This window comes from Cotesia typhae, unplaced genomic scaffold (assembly GCF_013202065.1).
Source record: "Cotesia typhae breed Kobodo isofemale line unplaced genomic scaffold, CoteBio_Ctyphae contig_44, whole genome shotgun sequence".
Lineage (NCBI taxonomy): Eukaryota > Metazoa > Arthropoda > Insecta > Hymenoptera > Braconidae > Cotesia > Cotesia typhae.
This window is the reverse complement of record NW_027423753.1, coordinates 4,650,669-4,673,729: the sequence shown is the minus strand read 5'-3', so window position 1 is coordinate 4,673,729 and position 23,061 is coordinate 4,650,669. Positions and strand designations below refer to the sequence as shown.

General features: G+C 29.4%; 2 protein-coding genes and 1 long non-coding RNA gene across 3 annotated transcripts; 1 reads left to right on the top strand and 2 right to left on the bottom strand.

Annotated features, from left to right (window-relative positions):
• Positions 1–52: 52 nt before the first annotated feature.
• On the bottom strand, positions 53–9,347 carry Rhogap15b (RhoGAP_ARAP and RA_ARAPs domain-containing protein RhoGAP15B). Its single transcript, XM_074244762.1, has 11 exons — positions 9,043–9,347; positions 6,331–8,783; positions 5,942–6,131; positions 5,454–5,577; positions 4,532–4,768; positions 2,982–3,194; positions 2,015–2,436; positions 1,704–1,943; positions 610–812; positions 496–537; positions 53–420 (listed from the first exon to the last, which is right to left on the bottom strand). The coding sequence occupies exons 2-11, from the start codon at positions 8,199–8,201 to the stop codon at positions 282–284; spliced, it is 3,681 nt and encodes a 1,226-aa protein (XP_074100863.1). The 5' UTR covers positions 8,202–8,783; positions 9,043–9,347; the 3' UTR covers positions 53–281.
• Positions 9,348–9,571: 224 nt separating this feature from the next.
• On the top strand, positions 9,572–11,031 carry LOC141528618 (uncharacterized). The gene is made up of 4 exons (XR_012479407.1): positions 9,572–9,697; positions 9,768–10,008; positions 10,735–10,804; positions 10,884–11,031. It is a non-coding gene; the product is annotated as an uncharacterized LOC141528618 (long non-coding RNA).
• A 129-nt stretch (positions 11,032–11,160) lies between these two features.
• LOC141528617 (uncharacterized) lies at positions 11,161–22,954 on the bottom strand. The gene is made up of 7 exons (XM_074244763.1): positions 22,938–22,954; positions 19,650–19,955; positions 18,176–18,310; positions 17,933–18,093; positions 17,106–17,393; positions 16,758–16,998; positions 11,161–15,365 (listed from the first exon to the last, which is right to left on the bottom strand). Exons 2-7 carry the CDS (start codon positions 19,953–19,955, stop codon positions 15,078–15,080), a joined length of 1,419 nt encoding a protein of 472 aa, XP_074100864.1. The 5' UTR covers positions 22,938–22,954; the 3' UTR covers positions 11,161–15,077.
• Positions 22,955–23,061: the final 107 nt, after the last annotated feature.

The window sequence follows — 23,061 nt, the reverse complement described above, 5'->3', positions numbered from 1 at the left end:
TATATATATATATATATATATATATATATATATATATATATATATATATATAAATATAATAATGACAATATTAATAAAAGAATATAGATCTACGTATATAATACTTTACACGAATGATTTGCCAATCACAGACAGCTAAATTTATAAATTTACTTAATGTAAATGGTATAATATTTACGATGAGGTAAAAAGTTACTGTTTGTTAATTTAATAAAAATGTATAATTAATTATGTAAATTACGTTAATGTACTTAAGAAATAAGGTGGATCAGAAACAATAATTAAGGATCCATTAAGTTTATCGCTGAGGGTAGAAGGTTTAGCTGGTGCTCGCCAAAGAGCATAGCAGCCAGCCAGCGGTACTGATCGACGACGGAAGCACCAGCCAGAACATTTCCGAAAAATGGACTGTCTTTGCACCTACAATTAAGAAAATTTTTTATTAAAAATGGGATTAAAAAACAAATGTATATATAATTAATAAAAGTAAACTACCTTGTAGGTTTTTTGTTTTTGAGAAGGAATGTGATGGACCATCTAAAATAATTTTTTAGAGTTTTAATTTAAATAAAGTTACATAAAAAAAATGACATTTATAAGTTTTCTTACCCCGACTGTGGATTCCTTTTGGGTTCATGGCCTAGATACCAGATAATGTCTTCTATTTTCCACTCATGGATTTTAATTGCACATGCTTTGTCTTTGTAACAGCATAATTTCGCTTGACTGAATTCAAATAAGTATGACTTGAAATGCTTGGACTTTGTGTCGGCGAATTTCAGCTCTCCTGATATTGTCATCGGTGGTTTTATCTGTAATAATATTTATTTAATGAATAATAACGTTACTGTCACTGCAAAACAATTATTTTGATTGTAAAGACTAAAATTGCAATTCAACTTTTGCTTATTCAAAAAATTATCTGAGATAATTTCATACAGAAATTAAAAAAAATAAAAAAAGGCCATTCGGCAGCCGAAATGGAAATAGATTTCATAATAAATAGAAAAAAAAACTACTAAGATTGTATATATATATATATATATATATATATATATATATATATATATATATATATATATATATATATATATATATATATATATATATATATATATATATATATATATATAAAACAGTGCAACAGCAATTTGAACCATATGTATTTTCTGACTCAATTCGTTGAGTTAAGTCGGAATAAAGCAAAATTTTTCAAAATTTCCTTCATAAGGATCAATGCAATAATTAGATTTCTATGAAAAACTCGAAGTTAATTTAAAAAAAAATTAACAATAATTAAAATTAACCCTTGTGTGCAAAAAGTGTTAATTCGGATTAAAAGTAAGACATAAATGAAATTTAAGTAAGGAAATATGATAAATTTATGGTGTGCTAGAGACTAGGGAGTACATTGAACGTCAGTATCTGTGAGTTACACGGTCAAGTCCAATTAAGCTACATCCTGTTTACATCACTCAACACTCCTTTCACTGTAACCCGTATAATCTGATCTATACTGGTTCCCAGTTATAGTTGTTGGTTTATTTTTATAATAATTCGTACCCGAGAATTTTAAATTCACTTGCCTCTCGTGACCATGAACTCACCCAACATTCACTCTGTTTCCCATCGCAATTTTTTCACACATTCAACACACTCCAGAGTCAATGAATTTAAATACTATGAATACCAAATTTAATTACCCGAGGCACAATGTCTCTGTAGAGACGATCCTTCTTAAGGATCAAAATATTGTCTTTACGATCTTCTGGGTCCCAGTATCCCCATCTTGCAACAGCTTCCAATACTTTCTCTGCGTGATGCAGCGGACGCTCAAGGGCACCTCCTAATGTACACTCTTGTAAACATAATTCATGAGCTGGTACTTGAGCTTTTTCAGACAGTTCTCTGCATACATCAGCTGCGCTTTTTTGCGGGCCAATCTATTTTAAAACCAACTCTCAATTTAATGCCAATAAAATATTTATAATTTTTAAAAGCAAATAAAAGTTACCGTGACATTGACACACTCTCCATCTTTGGTAAACAAATAGATCCAAATTTTTAAATCACCCGAAGGAGCGCCCCTAAGTCCATTATTGGCAACATGTCTCTCCAAAACCTCGAGGATTTTTGCTTCCTTGGCTAAATCATCAGCAGAAAGTTGGTACAATTTTGGATAAAATCGTATTAGATCTCCGACGACACTGGTCTCAGCACGGTTCCAATCTTCTGCACTTTTACTTCCAGCGTGCATCAAAGTGGGTCCCCATACCGCGGATATATTTTCTACAGTCATCAGGTTCCTCGAACTCTGCTGACTCAGGCAGTGTAAATGTGCCAATATCCGCCTTAGGGTTTTCTTTGAGACTTCGTTTAGCACTGGCATCAAAATTGATCGGTATTTATTAGAACGTTCGTCAGTATCCTCAATATCTGTAAAAAATAAATGTATTATTATCATTATTGTTCAGGAAATTTTTTTTTTAATTTTGAAAAAAAAAAAAAAATATTAAATATCCGAAATAAGTGTTCTTATTGTAAAAAAATTTTAATCATCATTATTTGAATTTAATGACTGGAGATTGCTAATAATTATTAAGTAAACAAAAGATCAAAGTCCGAAAAATAATTGAATAGATTTTTAAAAAGGTAGAAAATAAATGCGTCAGTAAGTTCTGGGATTTACAGAATGAATCATATCCAGTTGGCCTCCATAGTCCAGCAGAACAAGAGAAAAGTATTGAATCTTTAAATTTATTCTTCTCTCCCTTCTTTTTTATTAATATTATTTTATTTTCATTAAATAAATCATAAAGAATAGACTTTGAAGCGGTTGAATGGGTTTGCATGCCCGAGTTCAACGTTCGCTTATTAACTTATTGCATTCATCAGTACAAATGACAATAAAAACAATAATAAAATAGGTCAACCGTGTGATATTTTATAAACAATCACCAATAAAGATCTTGCCATATTACCAGATGCGCGACAGAGTTCATTGTGTACACAAGGTGGAATAATCGGCTCGGGTAAGTCCCGAAGAAATCTTCTCAACACTGTGGCAACGTCATGCTCGGTGTAAGAGCTCCGGATAATTTGCGTCGCCCATGCATCTCTTCTGAACGCCTCCAGTAATCGAACGACAGCGCTGCTTGAACCTCCTTTTCTGTATATTCCTTCAGACATTATTCCTAAAACATTTGCATTGTAATATTACTTATTTAATCATTGAATCAGATTAAAGTTATTTCTAAATACAAGGAATTTTACTAAATAATTCATTCATTTTTATCTTATCTATCTAAGCAGTGATATTGACACTGAATTTTATTTTTTTTATTTTTGTTGGGACAAAATTGATCTTATACATTCTGATTGTAAAACGTGTTACTGCGTGGGCATTTAATTTATCGTGCGTGTAAAATTATATCCGGGAAATAGGTATCGTCATTCACCCTAACTATTTTAAATGAACAAATATTTTCCGTTCAGATTGTTGACGGTATTCAATAGACGAATGTATACAAACAATTTTTGTTTACAATAAGAGTATAAAATCTAATTTGAAAAGTCTAAAATTAAAAACTGAATAATTAAATTCTTTAAAATTAAAATTCTAAGCAACTAATAAAGCTTTTAAAAATATCAAAAAATATAGATAAAATCTCTCATGTAGAGAATTTTTAAATAATGAATAAATATATAAACAAATCTAGTATAGAAAAAATAAAATTATAAATTTCTAAACTTACTAAATTTTAAACAAAAAGGTTTTTGTCCTGACATTTAATTATGTTATGATTATAAAATTGTTTATCAGCTACTAAATACTCAAATATTGATATAGTATTTTGCTTTATTGATAGAAATATCCTCTACAATTGATAAAGATTGCTGTAAAGTTTTTAAAAACTCATTATCATTAACCAAATTATTTTTTAATGTCTTTAAATTATCAACTAATTATCAAAATTTATTTTAAAATTTTCCTCATCTATTTGTATTATTAAAAAATTTCAAAAAAGCAGATAACTAATTTTTTCAAAATTTTGTGATTAATATGAATTTAACTTTTTTATAAAAAATTAAAAAAATTAAATACACGAAAAGAACAAGATGACACTAGATATCATCCCAGATTATACTCAGTGATATCTGTGGTAAAAAAAATTTCAGATAGTAACTAGAAAAATCTAGATTATACTGCGTAATGTCTGGATTATACTCATTATAATCTGGATTATACTAGCTACTATCTGAAAATTTTTTTCACTCAGTATAATCTAACATGATATCCAGTGTCATCTTGTTCTTTCCGTGTAGGAAGAATTATTTTTTAAAATTTTTAAACATAACAAAAAAAACAAAATAGATAAATCAAAATAAAAAAAAATATTTCAATTTGATTAAAAAAAATTAATGACTTGTTTTTTTTTTTTTTTAATTTCATTGAATTACTTTGTTTTTTTTTTAAAATAAAGAATCTATTCACTATCCAAAAGTACCGTTAATTAAAAAGTAAATTTACCGTGTGCGTAAATAAAATTAATGCATTTATCAAGAATAACTGGAACATCATCTTGAGTTAATTGTTGTTCATCCAAAGCAGCGCCACAGCTAGTAGCAGCTTGATGGAGTGCATGCCGCCAAGCCGGCGCTTCACGAGTTCCTGGAGCAGCTAAATGTAATGCACCGTGACCAGCATCTATTACAACTATTGGAATATTCCCGGCGCCTTCAATAGGTCCCTCTTGTTCTCTTATTACTGCAATTAAAAATAAATACCTCAATTGTAAGCAAAAACAACTAAGTAGCGAAAATAATTATTTAGAAAGAGAAAAATAAAAAATTTAAGCTGACTGTGACCCAGTAAAAGCATAAGTGAGTATAATGAAAGCCACAAAGAAACGTGACTAAAACAATAGTCGTAGACTGTTGAGTCTCTGACTTAACTGTTTTGTTTAATAGTCAGTATTCAGTAGTCATAATAAGTGGTATTGTAATTTCAGTGCATTCATGTTTTATGCATATCTATATACTAACTAATATTATATTATAAGTTTACAAGTTTTAAGTTAACAATATAACGACATCTGGCACGGACAAAACTGCTATGCTGTGATAGTTTATGTTACTCGTTGATGGTATACTATTGCGAAAGAGTTATCATCAACTGCAGCACGCCCAATGATTCATTCAATTATTACATTCTAACATTATCATTCTAATCAACAGATATTTTTATATTTTGATAACAAATTGTCTTAGGTTTATTCATTTTTATTATTCTCTATCTCTGTATTGAATAGTTGGAGCTGTAAATAAATACTTTTAGCAGTAATATAATTTTCTGCTGAAAATTTTAGCAACTACGGTCAAGTTAATCAGATCAGTAATCAGCAAAAAAAAAAAAAAACAAAAGGTTAAATTAAAATAAATTTTGCACTCACAAATACAACGTGCTTTACGGAGGTCTAATTGCTCGAATTCCACAATATCCAAAGACCGTGTATAAATTAACGTTCGTTGTTGTAACAAGACCCATGCTGAAAACCAAGATCCAGTGACTCCTTCCTAAAAAAAAAAAAAAAAAAAAAAAAAAAAAAAAAAAAAAAAAAAAAAAAAAAAAAAAAAAAAAAAAAAAAAAAAAAAAAAAAAAAAAAAAAAAAAAAAAAAAAAAAAAAAAATTATTTTACTAGATAAAATTTATCATTATTTTACAAAACTTTATCTCGGAGTTTAAATCAATTTAATTTGTAACGCGAGGCTTTTTAATCTTATGTTTTAAAAAGCGTATCAAGTTACGGAGATAGTTGATATTAAGTCCTATCCAAATGAATAGAACTGTTTGAACTAAAATGGATATGATTAATAAATAAAAATATACAGATATACATTGATATCGTATAAATAGTAGAAAGATTAAAAATAAAATTACTTTGAGATAAGCCCAGCCAGCTCGAGTTAACTCTGCGGAGTATTTAGCTGGAAAAACGGGAGTAAGTGCTTCAAGAATTCTTTGAGCCCATATTCTGCGTTCAGTAATCCCTTTTGCGTAAAAAACGTGAACACTTGGCCTGCCTTGACAGCTTACAGCGATACAGTGGACCGTTTCTCCGTCTACAGTTCTGTAGAAAATAAACAAATCAATAAAATTACCCATAAAAATATATTTATTCACTGCTACGGACTATGATCGATTACCACTAACAATTTTTTATTGTTAAAAAATTTTTTACGCCATTTCCTGGCATTAATAGACCTTGAATACGTAATAAATGATTGTACATATTATTAAGAGAAAATAAGATAACTAATTGTACATACTTGACATCTTGAAGCAAATGAACACTCTGAACAGCATCGAGATGAATGACTTCTTTGAGTGTGGCCATGCTTTTATCAACATAAAAACTTATTTTCTGATCAGATAGCACTGCAGCCCGTTGAACCAAGTCTTTAGCGCGTTCTATGCCCACTCCAGACCTATAAACAATTCCACGATGGCAAACAGGAATAACCTGGCTCTCTAGTTTAGGTCTCTCCATCTTCATAACCGTGACTTTTTTAACTTCATGTTGCTCACGCCTCAACAATTTCGTACTCTTCATAAAATTCATAACATTAGGCCTGACATGAGCCGTTGAATCATGCCTCAGCTTCTTGAGCTTTTGCATCATCGTCTTCTTCCGTTCTTCCGTAGGTTTCGGCACACTGTTGTCTTCCTCAGGCTTGCTCAAAGACAGATTCGCAGCTTCTTCAAGCACAGATTCGTCTAAAATTTTTACGGAAGACTTTCTCGGCGGTACCGCTGGTTGTTTTCTCCTGGCAAGATGAACTAACTTCGGCAATAACGCTGGATTTTTGCCCACAACTTTCTCCGGGGCCTCTACTAGCTCTACTTCATCATACTCATTTTTTGGTAATGAGTCGAATCGCCTTGGAGGAGGCGGAGGTGAAGAAACCATGACCTGACTCGGACTACCAGATTCTTCAATTCCAATGTCCTCTTCTCCGGTGTCTTCTTCTCCGTCACATTCTCTCAAATCTGTGACACTGCCAGCGCTGGTCGGGGACTCACTGGTCGCCAGCAAAGCCTCCAGAAGCATCATATCATTGTTTTCATAGTTCCCGTACGTATTTTCCTCAGTCTTAGCGAACGGATCGAATTCAAACAACAAAGATTTACTGTGCGTCTGATCCCGAGTTTTGCTATCCGTTTCAGAGTCTCCAGCCTTCGACAGACTCCAATTTTCATATAAAGAATTTCTAACAGACATGGCACTGTTACAACTATCACTAACTTGCTCGCGAATTGGCTCTTCTTCCTCAACGTTGAAAGCTAACGTGCTATCAGCTTCATTTTTATCACTTCTGTCCCCAGAAAAAGCCGAGTCATAAAAAGTCCAAGAATCTGAGCGTGACAGTCGCTTGATGATATCTTCTTTCTGACTGTAATTAGCGTCAGAAAAATTCAAACTCTGGTTTGACTCCGAATCGCTGCGATTTCGTGCAAACGTCAGAAGACTAGCAGTATCAGGAAAGTCTAAAAGCCGATCGGAAACACTTACACTGGACGACATTGTTCCACATCTGCTGCCGGAAGTAACCGATTGAAGCTCGTCGTAGATCGATTCATCAGGAAGCGGAGGCGGTGGGTAAACTGGTGGTGGCGGACTGTATCGAGTTTCAGTCAAGTCTTGTTCATTCTTAACACTCTTTAAATTAGATGTCAGGGGGCTGTAAAATGATATAGACTTGAAAATGTCATCGCAGCCTGCGGGCATCGACACGCACCTATCATCGTCGTCTTCATTCTTCTTGCTCTCGTCCTGGTCTTGGCTGGACGTCAGCCGACGAGTCAGCAAATTTTTAACAGACTTTTCTAACCTGATACTGGCATTTCTCGTGCTAGATATCATCGCTTTGCCTTTTACAGTCATCTTCTCAGATATTTCATCCTTGAGTTGTCGAGAAGACGTACCGAGATTTTTGAACAAATTTTTTTCGGAACTGCTCCTTGACTCCGTACTTCTGCGATCGTCACTCATTTCTGACTGGCTGGATGACTCACTAGGACTCAAGGATCTCGTTGATGCTGACTGATTCACAGTCTTGGGCGGACAGAGGTTTCGAGGAGCTGGCACTGGACGTTCCGGTATTAGCGAGCGCGGCTTAGGAACTGGTTTCACTTCCATTATTATTTAAATGCCTACTCAGGCTTTCTAATATAAATATATATAAATTATAAATAAAAGTATGCAACAACAATAATATTAATCATAACAATAAAATAACAACAATTGTCAGCAGTACATACACCGATTCATAAAATAAAAACTTGGAGTTGTTTTTTTTAAATGTCCAATGTTCGTCACGTGCGATTTCATAGCGCGACCTCGTACTCGTGCATTTGTAGCGCACAAAAGAACCCATAAATATCTTACATTAGTATGACTCACAGTAATATCGTGTCAAATATCACCATTGTACATCGCAGTACATATTTTGTAATTAAATATTTTGTCGAATTTTATGTAATTTTTCATGACACTAAAGTTGACACATATAAAAATTTTTTTAGATATTTACAGCAATTAAATTATTATAAAAAAAATTATATTAAAAAGTTTCACATGTAAAATTTAATAAATATTACAAGTGAAAATTTTTAGAAGCATTTTTTTATTGTAATTGATTTATTAAAAAAATTTTTAAATCAACAGCTGATTGCTAACTTCAGTATAATAATTTTTCACGTTCATTTTTTGGGTTTAAGTCTGTAACAAAATAGATAAAATGTAAATAATATAAAAAATATGGGCAAAAAAATAATGATAAATTAGCAGACTTCAACAATTTTTTACTTTTTTTTATTAATTAAATTACAATTAAAAATAATTTTTAAAAAATTGCATTAACAATTTTTTAAGTTTTTTACATGTGCAAATTTTTTTTTAATTTTTTCAAAAAAAAAAATTTCTAAAAATTTTGAAATGTCAGCTAACTTAATTTTCATAAAAAGATAAACATACATACATGTATAAATTTTTGCGTTCAAGAAGAAATAAAATACAGACACTTTTATAAATAAACAAATAGATAGCACTTCGTAATCATTGCCCCAATTACTTAAGTGTATGTACATAAGCATACAGTGCGTAGTGTAGAGTACAACAATAAATATGTGATAGTTGTTTCCATTTTTAAATATTTTTTTTACTCCACTTCACTAGTATAGTGCCTTCACGTCATCTAACTTTCAACACTTGCAACAGATGGCCGGCTGATAAATTTTCACAGTTTTATAAATTTTAATCCTATAGTCAGCTGTTAATAATTTTTAATTAGATTTTTTGTGTTTAAATTAAAATTATAAAGTAGTTTTATTACTTTGGAGTGTAAAACATAACTGATGTTTTAAAGTAACAAGCAGAAGCTTCGCCCACACGTATGCAACTAACTTTTCCTCTTTCTCTTTTAAATCCCCTCCAACCGGTCCGCGGCCCCACTCTTGTTGTTCTGCAGAATCTAACTATACATGTATTTTGTTGTATTATTAATATACCGGGGACTCAAGACGGAAAAGTATTTAGCTGACGAGTTGTTTTTACATAAAAAAATTAAAAAAAAAAATCAAATTTAAAGATTAAATAATATATTATATTATTTGTATGAAAAAGGAATTTTATGAGTAAGTTATATTGTGAGTTGACAGCTGATGATTTTTATGATTTTTATGATTCATTTTTATTTATTTTTAGGAGTAATATGTATATATGTACGGAGTATGAAGAATGGAGCTGCAGATTAAATAACTTTATTCATGAAAATGTCATTTATTAAATAAAGTGAATTGATGTGAAGAAGAGTTATGAGTCATGTGTACCACCGAGGAATATTTATCATATGAAATAAAATGATCGAGACAATTAAAGTTGAGCGACGAATAAATCATCAAATTTCCCACGATATAGACAGTGGAAGAATAAAAGTTTACTTCCGGTAATGATCATTAATTATAAAGGCTAATTTATTGGTATTAATTAATGCGTAAGAACCTTTCATTATTTCGAAGTTTAAAAGTTAAAACTTTCATTGTTTAGAACCAATTTGTTTAGTTTGGGTATTAATTGTAATTAAAATTATTTTGCGGTTAAATTAATAACACTAAAATTAGATGACATTAAATTTAGCTGTCATTTCACAATTTTTTTTATTTTCTTTAAAAAATAAATTAAAGCAAAAAAAAATTTTTTAAAAATGGATTTGTAGGAATTTTAATAAATTAAAAATGCAATTTTTTAAAGATAATTTTTTTGTTAAAGAAAATAAAACAATTGTCAAGTGACAGCTAAATTTAATGTCATTAAAATTAGCCGACATTTCAAAATTTTTAGAAATTTTTTATCAAAAAAATTTCAATTAAATAATTTAAAAAAAAATTTTACGTGTAAAAAATTTGAAAAACTATAAGTGTAATATTTTAGAAATATCTTTTTAGTTGTAATTTAATTAATAAAAAAATCATAAATTTTCAGACGTCTGCTAACTTCAGTATCATCGACATTTACAATTTTTTGATTATTTTTCTTTTATATTATTAAATTAAAACTAAAAAATATTTTTAAAAAATTGCACTTATAGTTTTTTAAATTTTACAGATCAAAATTTTTTTTTATTTTTTTGCAATAATTTTATCAATAAAAAAAAAATTGTAAAAATTTTTAGATGTCGATTAACTTAATTTTCATGCTAAATTAAAATTTATTCAGATACCGGATAGAATAATTGAGAAAAGGTAAATAACCTCAAGATTTAATTGCTTCGTGGAAAATTATCTGCGGTAATTAAATTTTATTTCTGTTACTTTGTCACAGAGAAATATAACGGGTCAATTTTTTAAGTTTTTGAGCTGTGAAGAAAATTATACTTAACGGTTATTGAAATTTAAAGAATAATGTAACTTTTAAGATAAGTATGACATGACACATTAGTAGAGGATAAAATTTTTAAAAAGAAGACAAATATTTTAAGCTCTAATTTTTATTTCCGTTTTAATACCTTTTCAGATAAACATTTTCAGGAAAAATTTTGGAGTTCATGCGGGTACTAAGGATTTAAATTTAAACGTAGAAGAAATATAAAAATGAGCAATATTTTTTTTTGAATGAAATTTTATTATGTCCTAAAGTCAAATGGCGACTTAGGCTATACAAATCATCAATTAAACTAATACCAATTACTCATTCTGATAAATACAATAATTAATTAATATCTCAATTAATTAATTAACTAACTAATAAAAAATAAATTAAATTTATCAAGCAGAGTAATTGATATAAATCACAATTAGACGTTATAATTAGTTTTTTTTAAGACGGTTTGTTGTTTTTTCGTATACATATATGGAAGCATACATGCAGTCGCATATTATGCGATAACGATCCATTGAATTATTTATATATTTAAAATTTAAATAGAAACTATTGTTAATATAGATCATAATAATAATTATAAATGAACAATTAAACTTTCAAGTACTTAAATTAATAATAAAAAGTGAAATTATAGTTTTAAAATTTAACTTGACACTGAAGGAAGACAATTATTGTATTATTTATAATTATAAATGAACTGACTCGAGTATACTTACATTTCATTTTATTTATTTATTTATTTATTTATATACTTAATTGTTCGTATTATTCATTTATTGAAATAAATATTTTTTATTATAATATATATTTATTAATACGAGTAGATTATTTTACTTTTACTTTAAACTGTCGGACGAAGATGAACAGAGCTTATTAAATAATAGAAAAAAATTTAATAATTTGTACGTCTTTGCATTAAACAATAATGAAACAAGTTAAATTTATTTATTTCAAAATAATAGAGGCTCTGCTCTTTTATCTTAAATCGTTAATTAACTGTATACTTAAATTTCTTTAACGACTTTCAATATCTGTAATAAATGCGTTCATTAGTATAATATAATATAAGATTTTAATAGCAAATATATTATCACATTTAGATTGTATTTAATTTATAAGAATTATTTATTCACGACTTCTCGATACTAATTATTTATTTTTTTTTTTTGTTTTTTACTTAAGAATTTTATTTTAATAGCATCGAAAAGTCATTAGCCTCGATCGAGTGCACTTCAATATAAGTGTTTGAGAAATAAAACTTGGCACTGGTATTTTTATACTCGAGTTTTTTTTTCAGTATTAATTATTAATTATTATTATTATTATTATTATTATTATTATTATTATTATTATTATTATTATTATTATTATTATTATCATATCTTAGTCTAAGAAACATTAATATAGAATATATCGTGTATAGTGTGTTTGGTATACATCATAATCAGGACACTTATTATCTACAGCAATAATTCAACAGTTAAAAGACTTTTTTTAATAACAATTAATGGTAATTAAAATGTGATTAAATTGTGTGTGTATTTTTTTTTTTAATTATTTAATCAACAAATAGTTTTAATTTTACGTCTTCAAATAATTCATTGGCACGTAAAATTGGCAGTAATATTTTATTTATTTTTTTAAAAAGTTAAAAAAATTTTAGCATAATTTAAAAAAAATAAATACCTCTGATAAAAAATTAATTTATTAAAATTTTTTAGAAATTTAAAAAAATGTTTAATTTAATAACATAAAATTTAGTAAGAGGTATTTTATTCAATAACAGTAAAAATGTTTAAAATAAACTTAATTTTAAAAAATTTGTTCATAATACATATTCCTTAATTTATAGTATTATAATATTTATATACAATGCGGACAAAAATGTATTATTATATTTTTGTTTTTACGCATTGTAAATGATTGTATAAAAATTGTTGACTAAACTTGATAAATTACCACGCCACTTGTTTGTATGCGTGTTAATCATCGCCATCACATATTAATTAATTATTTTATAATTTATTTATAAATATAAAGTATCAATTTAAATATAATGTATATCAAAAAAGCAAAAAAAGTATAAATATATTACAGATTATTTATGGTTAAAATAGGCAATAAACGAGCGCTATTTTATCATTTCAAGTGCTTTTTTTTTCTTTTTCTTTTTTTTTTTTTTTTTTTTTTTCAATAAATTTCTAAATAAACGCATAAAATAATTAAGTGTAGCACCGATCCCTTGAGACAGAATCCTCTGGTCATTAATCAGTCTTTAAATTGCCAATCACAAATTTTCATGCTGCTTAATAATTAAATAAGAGTTTAAATAATTATTAAATTATTAATTTAATAATTTAGTCTTATTCTTATGCAATTAAATAGCCGAGGATTCTGACTGGCACAACAGAACAGTCTTAGTTGCCATGTGGTAATTTTCTATCACGTTGGCCAATTAAATATTTTATTCAGGCCTTGGACTCTTTCAGTCTTTCTCTAATCGCCAGTCTAATGAGACATACTAGCACCGTACAATATTAACTAACTTTTAGTTTTTTTTTTTAACTACAATTTTTGTTTTCTCATCAAAAGAATTAAATCGAAAATTTTTAATCAATTTAAAAAAAATTTTTTTTTTCAAAATGAAACTCAAGATTATAAACTGTAATTTTTTCAATTTAAATTAAAATTCCTTATATTCACGGAAAAAAGAAAAATAGAAAAATTACAGTATATAATGTAATGTAGCGCTTCGAGATGAAAACTGGAAAAATTACAGTTTCAAATGTAATTATTACAGATTTTATAAGAATTACATTGTAGAATGTAATATTTACATTGAAAGCTCTGAATATTAAATTAAAAAATTGAATTTAGAAAAATGTTATTTAAAACTGTAATTTTTTTAGTTTTGATTACGACGGGACCGATTTTACATTTTATACTGTAACTAGCTGTTACTTGCTCGCTCCGCTGGGCACTTTATAGAATTATAGTTTTAGATCTAGACTTGAAATTCAATTGGAGTATTATTTTGACTTGCACAGGTTCCACATTCCATCGAATCGGAAGTAGAATTTATTGAAATCCGTATTGAGATGATCTCTACATGACAAATAAAAGATCCTTACCAAACTTGCAGCTTTTTGAAGCTATATTTTAAAAATTAAGATTTTTTATTGTTAACACCCACCCCCACGATCTTTATTGGAGGTGATTCGGTGTAAAATCCGTTCTTAGATCATTTTTGTGTCACATGTAGACGACTTCTATTAAATTTTAAGTCTATAGGAGCTATAGCTTGGAAATTAAAAATTTTCATTGTTAATACCTATCCCCGCAACCCTCTGTGGGGTGAGATATCGTAAAATTCATTGATAGATTATTTCTACATCTCTTACAGAAGATTCCTACCAAATTTGAAGTCGATAGGAGCTATAGTTTGAAAACCGGAATTTTTCATTGTTAACACCCCCGCAACCCCCCTTGTGGGTAGAATTTCGTAAAATCCGTTCTTAGCTGAGCTCTACTCGGCGAAAGGAATATTTCTGCCAAATTTCAAAGTCTCTAGGTCTTATAGTTCCAGAGATATCGTGATGAGTGACTATATCTATAGAAAGTCTCCTATATTTATATAGATTTTTCGAGTTTTCTTTTTTCCGTGTTCTATTTTCTTCAATTCTTTTGATGAAAAATCCAACTAAAATCTAATAAAACGATTATAAAATTAAAAAAACGAAAAAGTCGATAATATATGAAAAGGACATGCAATAATATATAATTTTGAATTAACTAACTATATGGAGAATTTATATAACTCCACAGTACCTTTCGAAACTTTCAAACAGACGTTGATGAGCTTACTTTACGTACAATAATGTTTAATCAAATAATAAATAATAATTATAATAATAATATCCTTATCCATTATCTATTATCAATTATTCATTATTAATAAATTTACCGTCGACATTAATTTATCGATCCGTCGAGTTTATTTAAAACCTGGACTTTATTGACGTATTTAGGACGTTTCGGTACCTTTATATTTAAGTCGTTCAACTATACGATATAATTAAACGAATAAACCAGAAAATCAGTAAATTAATAAACAGTGATTGCTCGTACGAGCTATTAACTCGTGATCGAGCGATGCTTTTGTTGGTTCGTCACTTCAGAATTGGACGGTGCAGGTGAGGCCGGAGTTTGGACGTTTGTCACATTGAGATCAGCTAGCTCAGTTGGTGTCAAGCTTGGATTTACCAACATCCCACGGGGGCTGAACGTGTCACAGTACAGATTTTCTTTCTTATGAACTCTGCGTACATGGCTTCGTAAATTATCACGACGAGCACTTCGATACGCGCAGTGAGGACATAAATGAGGCTTTTCTCCTGTATGCATTCTTCGGTGTTGTATCAACTAAAATAATTTTATTTTTATAAATTTATATATATATATATATATATATATATATATATATATATATATATATATATATATATATATATATATATATATATATATTTAATATTCTTAACTCTTGACAGACAAACGGAGTTAAGAAGCGCTTACACTTTTTTCTCTCTCGCTCTCTATTGGTCAAACGGAAGTATCTCTGTCATACTTGTACAATAAATAGGATCGTAAAACGCATCTTATGCATAAATTAATAAAAATTTTCCAAAATTATTTAATTTTGTTTAATTTTAATTAAATTATCTATCAAAGAGCGAAGCATTTTTTTCGAAATTTTATTTTATAAATGAGTAAAACACCTTTGAAAATCAACTATCAACCGCTCTAAAGAAGAACCCTCCCCTAAAATTTAACATCATTAGAATTTTACAGACCTTATTCATGTCAAATGTTATTTTTATAAAAATTACCATTTCAAACAGTAAAATCGTGATTTTAATAATCCCTATGTAATATTTATCATTTAAATGCTACAATTTATTCTTTATATGGAAGAAAATACTATTTCAAACAGTAATATTCGCTATGAGAATGTCCAAAATGTTAAAGTGTAATAATTAAGAATTTTAACTTTGATATTTATCATTTGGTACCTAAAAAATGATCGCATGAAATGTAAAAAGTATAAAATACAGTTACTAAATTTCTAATACAAGCAACGTCAATATTTACAAAGTAAAATGGTAAATTTTTAACGCAACGCTAAAAATGAAACTATAATTATTGACTTGCTTGAACTGGTAAAATATATATTTTAAGAGTAGAATTTTTACTCTTTCAAATGTTAAATTCTCCCAGAGTGAGACCCCCTTCTCCTTATCTAAGTTCCTCTTCTTTTTATAGTATAGACTATATATTAAAATGACCATTTTTACTGTTTGAAACTGTAATTTTTTAAAATGAGAAAGTCGTTATTTACTAAAGTGATCGCTATTAATCACTTATTTTTTATATTAAATTATAAATTGTGACTTTTACACTTTCTACATCAAGTTCTGTAATATTTATATTTTTGCCACCACAACGTCCGCTTTACTGTTTGAAACTATCAAAATTAACCGGAATCCGAATGAATTTTACAGTTTACTTTTTTTCGTGTATTATTAAATTATTTCAAAATTGTATCTATTTTTCGCAGAACTATCCGAGCTTTAATTTAAAACCAAAAAAAATTTTTTGCCTTTATTGGATACTTATAATTAAATTGTATTAGTTTTTTTACCCATATTGTTCTTAGAGAAATACAATTTAAAGGTTTGTCTGTCAGGAGTTAATAATTATTGATTTGACAAAACAAATAAAGATATAAAGATCAAAAAAATATAAAATGCCTACTTTTTTTAATTGGACAGTCCGGAAAACACAGATATCGCAGCAAAAATATCTGTCATCGCGATGCCTCTTCATATGCCGACTCAAATCAACCTCGGAAGACCTATCAGCCCCACAAACAGCACAGCTGACCCTGGTCTCTGATGCAGAACCTTTCGCATGAGCACGCAAGTGTCGCTGGAAAGCTTTCTCAATCGTGCAGGCGTATGAACACAGTGAGCATCGGTATTCTTCTCTCTCGTACCTAGACCATTCCATTGAAGGATAAAAATAGAATAATAAATATTAAACATTATCAATGAAACACTGAGCAAGTGCTTGGAATAAAAATGTTTGATGAACTTTGAGTACCTATACCTGACGCGCTGAAGAGCTAAAGACCTTTTTTTTCCCGTCGGCGTCATCCCCTGGGCGACGTGACCCGCGACATGAGTCTCCATTTCACACCTAGACTGGCTTGTAAAGTCACAGCCTGCCGACGGACAGGTTCTCGTGCTGCTCGCCTCCGAGCCTGATGACGATGCGGGATGACAGTCCAGCAAGTGCTTTTTTAGAGCTGGTCGCGTTGGTGCTACTACATCGCATGATCCACATGGATAGCCTCTGTATCCTCCAGCAACTGGACTAGTGTCTCGAGATCTATTTAGTTTATAATATTTTTTACTATTTTAATTAATATTAGATTTATTTTTTTTTTTTAACCAACTAAGTCTTCAAATTATTGACAATTTTAAATTAAATTAATGAATAAGTTATTCATTAAAATTGTAAGATATTATTGAGATAAAAAATAATGAAATTAAACTTTATTGAATCTAGCAGACATCTAAGTATTGATTTTGATAAATTACAAGAAAATATTTTTAAAAAAATTTCTTGGACCAAAAAAATTGTAAGGAAGACCGAAGTTATTTTGGAGTAAGAAGAAATTTTCTTGGCTTAAAAAAATTTAACTTTGTTCAAGAAATTTTCAATCTTCCTTAAGATTTTCTTGATTTAAGAAAATTTACGCTTGACTCAAGACTTTCTTTCTTTCTGTGTAGTTTTACAAGTTTTCACTTGTGGAATTTTTTTAAAATTTTCTTTATAATAATTTATTTGTTCAGACAAATTTTCAAATGTTAATTAATTTTATTATATTAATATCATCAAAATTAATTATCAATACAAATAGTTACTTTTCAGTAGACGATGATTCATCACTCTCAGACTCACTCCCAGAAGGCATTGAAGGTACTTCAATAGCTTCCAAAGCCGCCGTTGCCGCTGACAATCTTCCTAACATTGCTGTATAAGCTCCCAAAACCCAACTGTTCAACATTGGAGTTACTGTTTCATCCTAACGAACAAAAATAATTAAATTGTCATCAACTCAACACTTGTAACAATTTTCTAAAAAATAATAATTAAAATATAAAAACCTTATCGAATCCAAAGCAGGACATAGGATCCAAAAAGTTACTTGGTAAATTATTATTCCCTGAAGGATGAGAGCTATTTGTACTTCCAGTATCGCTCTCTTCACCGGGATCTTCGTTGTCATTGGTTCCAATTGTCTACAAAGCAAATAAGTCAATTAAAATTCATTTACAAGTTAATTAAGAGGAGCGATACATGTAAAATTTTTTTGTTGCATCAATACTCTAAAAATATGCCTGTGAATTTCTAAATATAAATTCGCATTATTTTGTAAATTATAATTCGTTAAAGTGCTCGGCGCTTATGGTATAGCAACAGTCGGCTCTAAAGAAAGAAGTAAACTGTAAAATTCACTCGGATTCCGGTTAATTTTGATAGTTTCAAACAGTAAAGCGGACATTGCGGTGGCAAAAATATAAATATTACAGAACTTAATGTAGAAAGTGTAAAAGCCACAATTCATAATTTAATATCAAAAATAAGTGATTAGTAGCGGTCACTTTAGTAAATAACGACTTTTTTATCTTAAAAAATTACAGTTTCAAACAGTAAAAATTGCCATTTTAATATATAGTCTATACTATAAAAAGAAGAGGAACTTAGATAAGGAGAAGGGGGTCTCACTCTGGGAGAATTTAACATTTGAAAGAGTAAAAATTCTACTCTTAAAATATATATTTTACCAGTTCAAGCAAGTCAATAATTATAGTTTCATTTTTAGCGTTGCGTTAAAAATTTACCATTTTACTTTGTAAATATTGACGTTGCTTGTATTAGAAATTTAGTAACTGTATTTTATACTTTTTACATTTCATGCGATCATTTTTTAGGTACCAAATGATAAATATCAAAGTTAAAATTCTTAATTATTACACTTTAACATTTTGGACATTCACATAGCGAATATTACTGTTTGAAATAGTATTTTCTTCCATATAAAGAATAAATTGTAGCATTTAAATGATAAATATTACATAGTGATTATTAAAATAACGATTTTACTATTTGAAATGGTAATTACTTTTTTCCAAATTTTTTTTAAATTGGCGGGCAAGATTACTAAAAAAGTTCTCAACTGATTCTAATGAAATTCGGTACACACCTGCTATGAAGTATTAGCTTCGAGTTGAACCCGTAAAATGTCAAAAAAAATTTGCAAAAACTACTATTTTTGACCCAAAAACTATTGGAAAAAAAAGGTAAAAAATCGAACTTTTTTTTCTGAGGCCTACAAAAGAATTTTTTTACTTTTTTAATCTTTTATAGGTTCAACTAAAAAATACATGTTTTGGGAACACTGTTCAACCATGATTTTGGATTTTGGATCACTACAATAACTACACATTTGAATACATGATGAATGGATATGCTGACTCTCGAAAAGATTAATTCATTCTTTCTAAATTTTTGAAACCTTTAAAAAACGGCCAAAAATAAAACAGTTACATGTATCGCCCCCCGTAATTCAACAAATACCTCATAGTCATCATCATCCTTTTCGATGTTACTTTCGTTGTCTTCAGATTTCTTCCTATCAAACGGCGTGCTAGTTTCGCTTCTCGTTCCATCACTGCTGGGTTTCGCAGTGAGTTCAATTGCTTGACAGCCATCAGCCTCACTAGCCATCGCTGCACTAAGTTGCTGCTGCTGTTGCAGTGCACTCAGAGTAAGAACTGCCCTCGAGAGAATCTGTGGAGTTGCTGGTAGAATCGGATGCCGAGCGAGTCGCGGGTCGCCCCAAAGTCTGCTCGCGGCATGAAGACCCCAAATTCCATATTCCATCTGAAAAGTTTTATCGATATCATTAATTTTAGTATTATTAAGGATCATTAATAGGTTATGGGCCCAGTAGCGATAAAATTACTTCTGTACAGAATTTTTTGGTTATTTTTTATCAAGACTTTCTACTTATCCCAAGTCTGAATAATTAATAAAATTCTTTTAAAAATAACAATTAATATGAACTTTAGATTTTTGTTTCAATTTTTTTAATACTGAAATTAAGAAATTCTCAATAACTTATAGATTTTTTTTTTACAAATGAATTAAAGTAAGAAGAATTTATTTGAAAAATTCCATGTTTAAAAGCTCTAAAAATTACAAATGCAATATTTTAAAAAATGACTCTCCATACTTAATTTAATTTTTCAAGAAAAAATTAAAAATTTTTAACTGCCTGCTAATTTCATGAAAATTAAATTAGCTGACATCTAAAAATTTTTAGTTTTTGTATTCAAAAAAATGATTGAAAAAAAAAGTTGATATGTAGAAAATTTGAAAATTTAGAGTGCAAATTTTAGAAAATATTCTTTTACTTATAATTTTTATTGATTCAAAAAATCAAAAATTGTTAAATTTTGGATAATTTTAGTATCATGCTAATTTCAGTATCTAACTTCAAAAATCACCATAAAATGTCTTTGAACGTTTAAATTTTATTACATTTAAATTAGCCGACGTTCAAAAATTTTAGATTTTTTTTTATCAATTAAATTAGAACAAAAAAAGTATTTTTACAAAATTGCACGTATAATTTTCAAAACTTTCTACGTGATAAATTTTTTCAATTAATTTTTTTAAAATAATTTTTTCAATAAAGAAAATTCTAAAAATTTTTTGATGAATTTTTTTTATACTGAAATTACAAGAAATTTAACAATTTTTATAACAATCAGGGTAGAAGTACTGTTTTTGGCCAGTTAACATTTAAATTAATTTATAAAAAATTATAATATTACAACCATATTTTTGTTGAGTTTTAAAAAATTTATATTAAAATAAATTGAGTTTGTAATGGTTTATTAATATAAATTCATTTCCATCGTTTATTTGGACAATAAATGGCCATAAACGGTACTTCTACCCTAAATTACAATAAAAAAAATTTTGCAAAAAAATCTCATGTAGAAATTTCAAAAAATTGTAAATGCGAATTTTTTCATAATATTTGACTTAAACTAAGTGCGGTAAAACATGATAAAAAATAACCAAAAATTTTTGATTTCCAAAAACAGGTAGAGCCGCTACTCATCCTTAACCAAACTACTGAAATGATACAGAAGTTAGCTGACAGCTGTCAAATTTTTGAATTCTTATAACAAATAATTTGTAATAAAAAAAATGCTCATAAAAATTTCTTTTAATTTTGAAATGGAACTTTTTAATAAAAATTTAATTGTTATAAGATTTTAAAAAAATGTCTTATGTCCGATAACTTCAGTGTCATACTACTGAACAGTGTGCTTAAAAAGTGTATAAAATTATTAAAAAATAAAATAAAAGCCAATTTAATTATTTAAAAAAAAAAAAAAAAAAAAATACCGTGGCGTAAACGATCACGTCTGCGTCTGAAGGAAAACTTTATTAACTCCGGTACCGAAAATCGCGTTTGATCCAACGTCAGTGGAATTGATTGTCTCGTAATCGATCATAACACCGGTTCTGAGTCCGATGATATCCAGTACAACAATAAATACCAGAACAATGAATACGACCGCGAAGATAATGACGAAAGCAAGACCAGTGGATGAGTCTGGCTGCGATCGGCTGACGACTCTTGTGTCCCGTAGCTGCATACTTTGCCATGTAGTGTGCATGCTCATAGACGAAATAAAGTAATAAATATAACAACGAATGAAATAGAGAGAGGTAGGGGGCAATAAGAGGAGACCACCCCTGGATACATATAGGAAGAGAAGAGGAGAGTCTCTGTCCTTATCTTCTTCCAGTCTCTCCTCTCTTTTTAGTATCTCCTGGCTACAAAACGCCCCCGATACAATACCAGTCCAACAAAACTCTCTTATTCGCGTTTACTTCACCTCTTCATAATATTCCAGCTGCCCTGTATGTGTATAGTACCCAACAAAGTCTAGAGTAGCTCATGAGCAGTGTCCCAGCCACCGTGGTTGACCCCTTCCCTTTCCTCTTGCCACGGCGCCCTCCAGGAATCGATTTGTTATTGTTTTTGTGTCTGCGGTCGCGAGGCATGGGATGAAATGGGTGAGAGGGGTATAAGGGTGATGGGAGGGCTCCATGAGCTGCCGACCACCCAGAAGTTTACCGGGGATGCTTTACTGGGATTATTCTTTGTGTAAAGGGTGTAAGGAAGAGGGAGAGTAATTATATCGTGTGCACCAATTATAAATTTAGAATATTAATTGATATTTGTTTCAGGAAGAAGAAGAAAACTATTTATACCCAGGAAAAACGAAAGAAAAAATGTAGACAGTAATTTAGAGGTTTAATCCGGAATTTTGGCGATGAAGCGTCAGAGGGTGAGTTAAAGTTTGAGTTACTGCGGTGGTAGCAACCCCCGAAATCAAATCCAGAGCCAGAGGTGCGTGCCAGAACCAAGAGAAGAATGAGAAGAGAAGAGAGAGGGTCAGGTGCGATATCTAGGTGGGGAGACGTAAGATGAGCACTATACTGGCTTGACAAGTGACAACCGATTGGACCACTGACGTCACGGATCACTCGCTCGACCGCGTGTCACACACGCTCTCATTATCCACTCGCGAAATTCTCATTTTAGCACTTAAACTTTTTACACTAATTTTGAGATAATTATGACTTAAGATTTTTGGCTGGAGATTATTTTATTGCAATTGTATTGAGATTAACTTGTACTTTACTTGTTGTTTAAAAAGGGGTGGTTTATAATTTTAGTAAAAGAGGTAGCTAATGAGGGAAGAAATTAAAGTTTGAGTATTGGTGAGGCTTATTGTATGTAATGCACAGTGTAATGGAGATTTGAGAGATATTTACGTGAACTCGGGCCGAAAGCCTCGCGACGCCTCTATCTGGTTACCATTACTCGGATGTATGAAATGCACCAACATACACTATCCCCCACAATAGCCCTATTTATGATTGGGTAAAATTGCTTTCC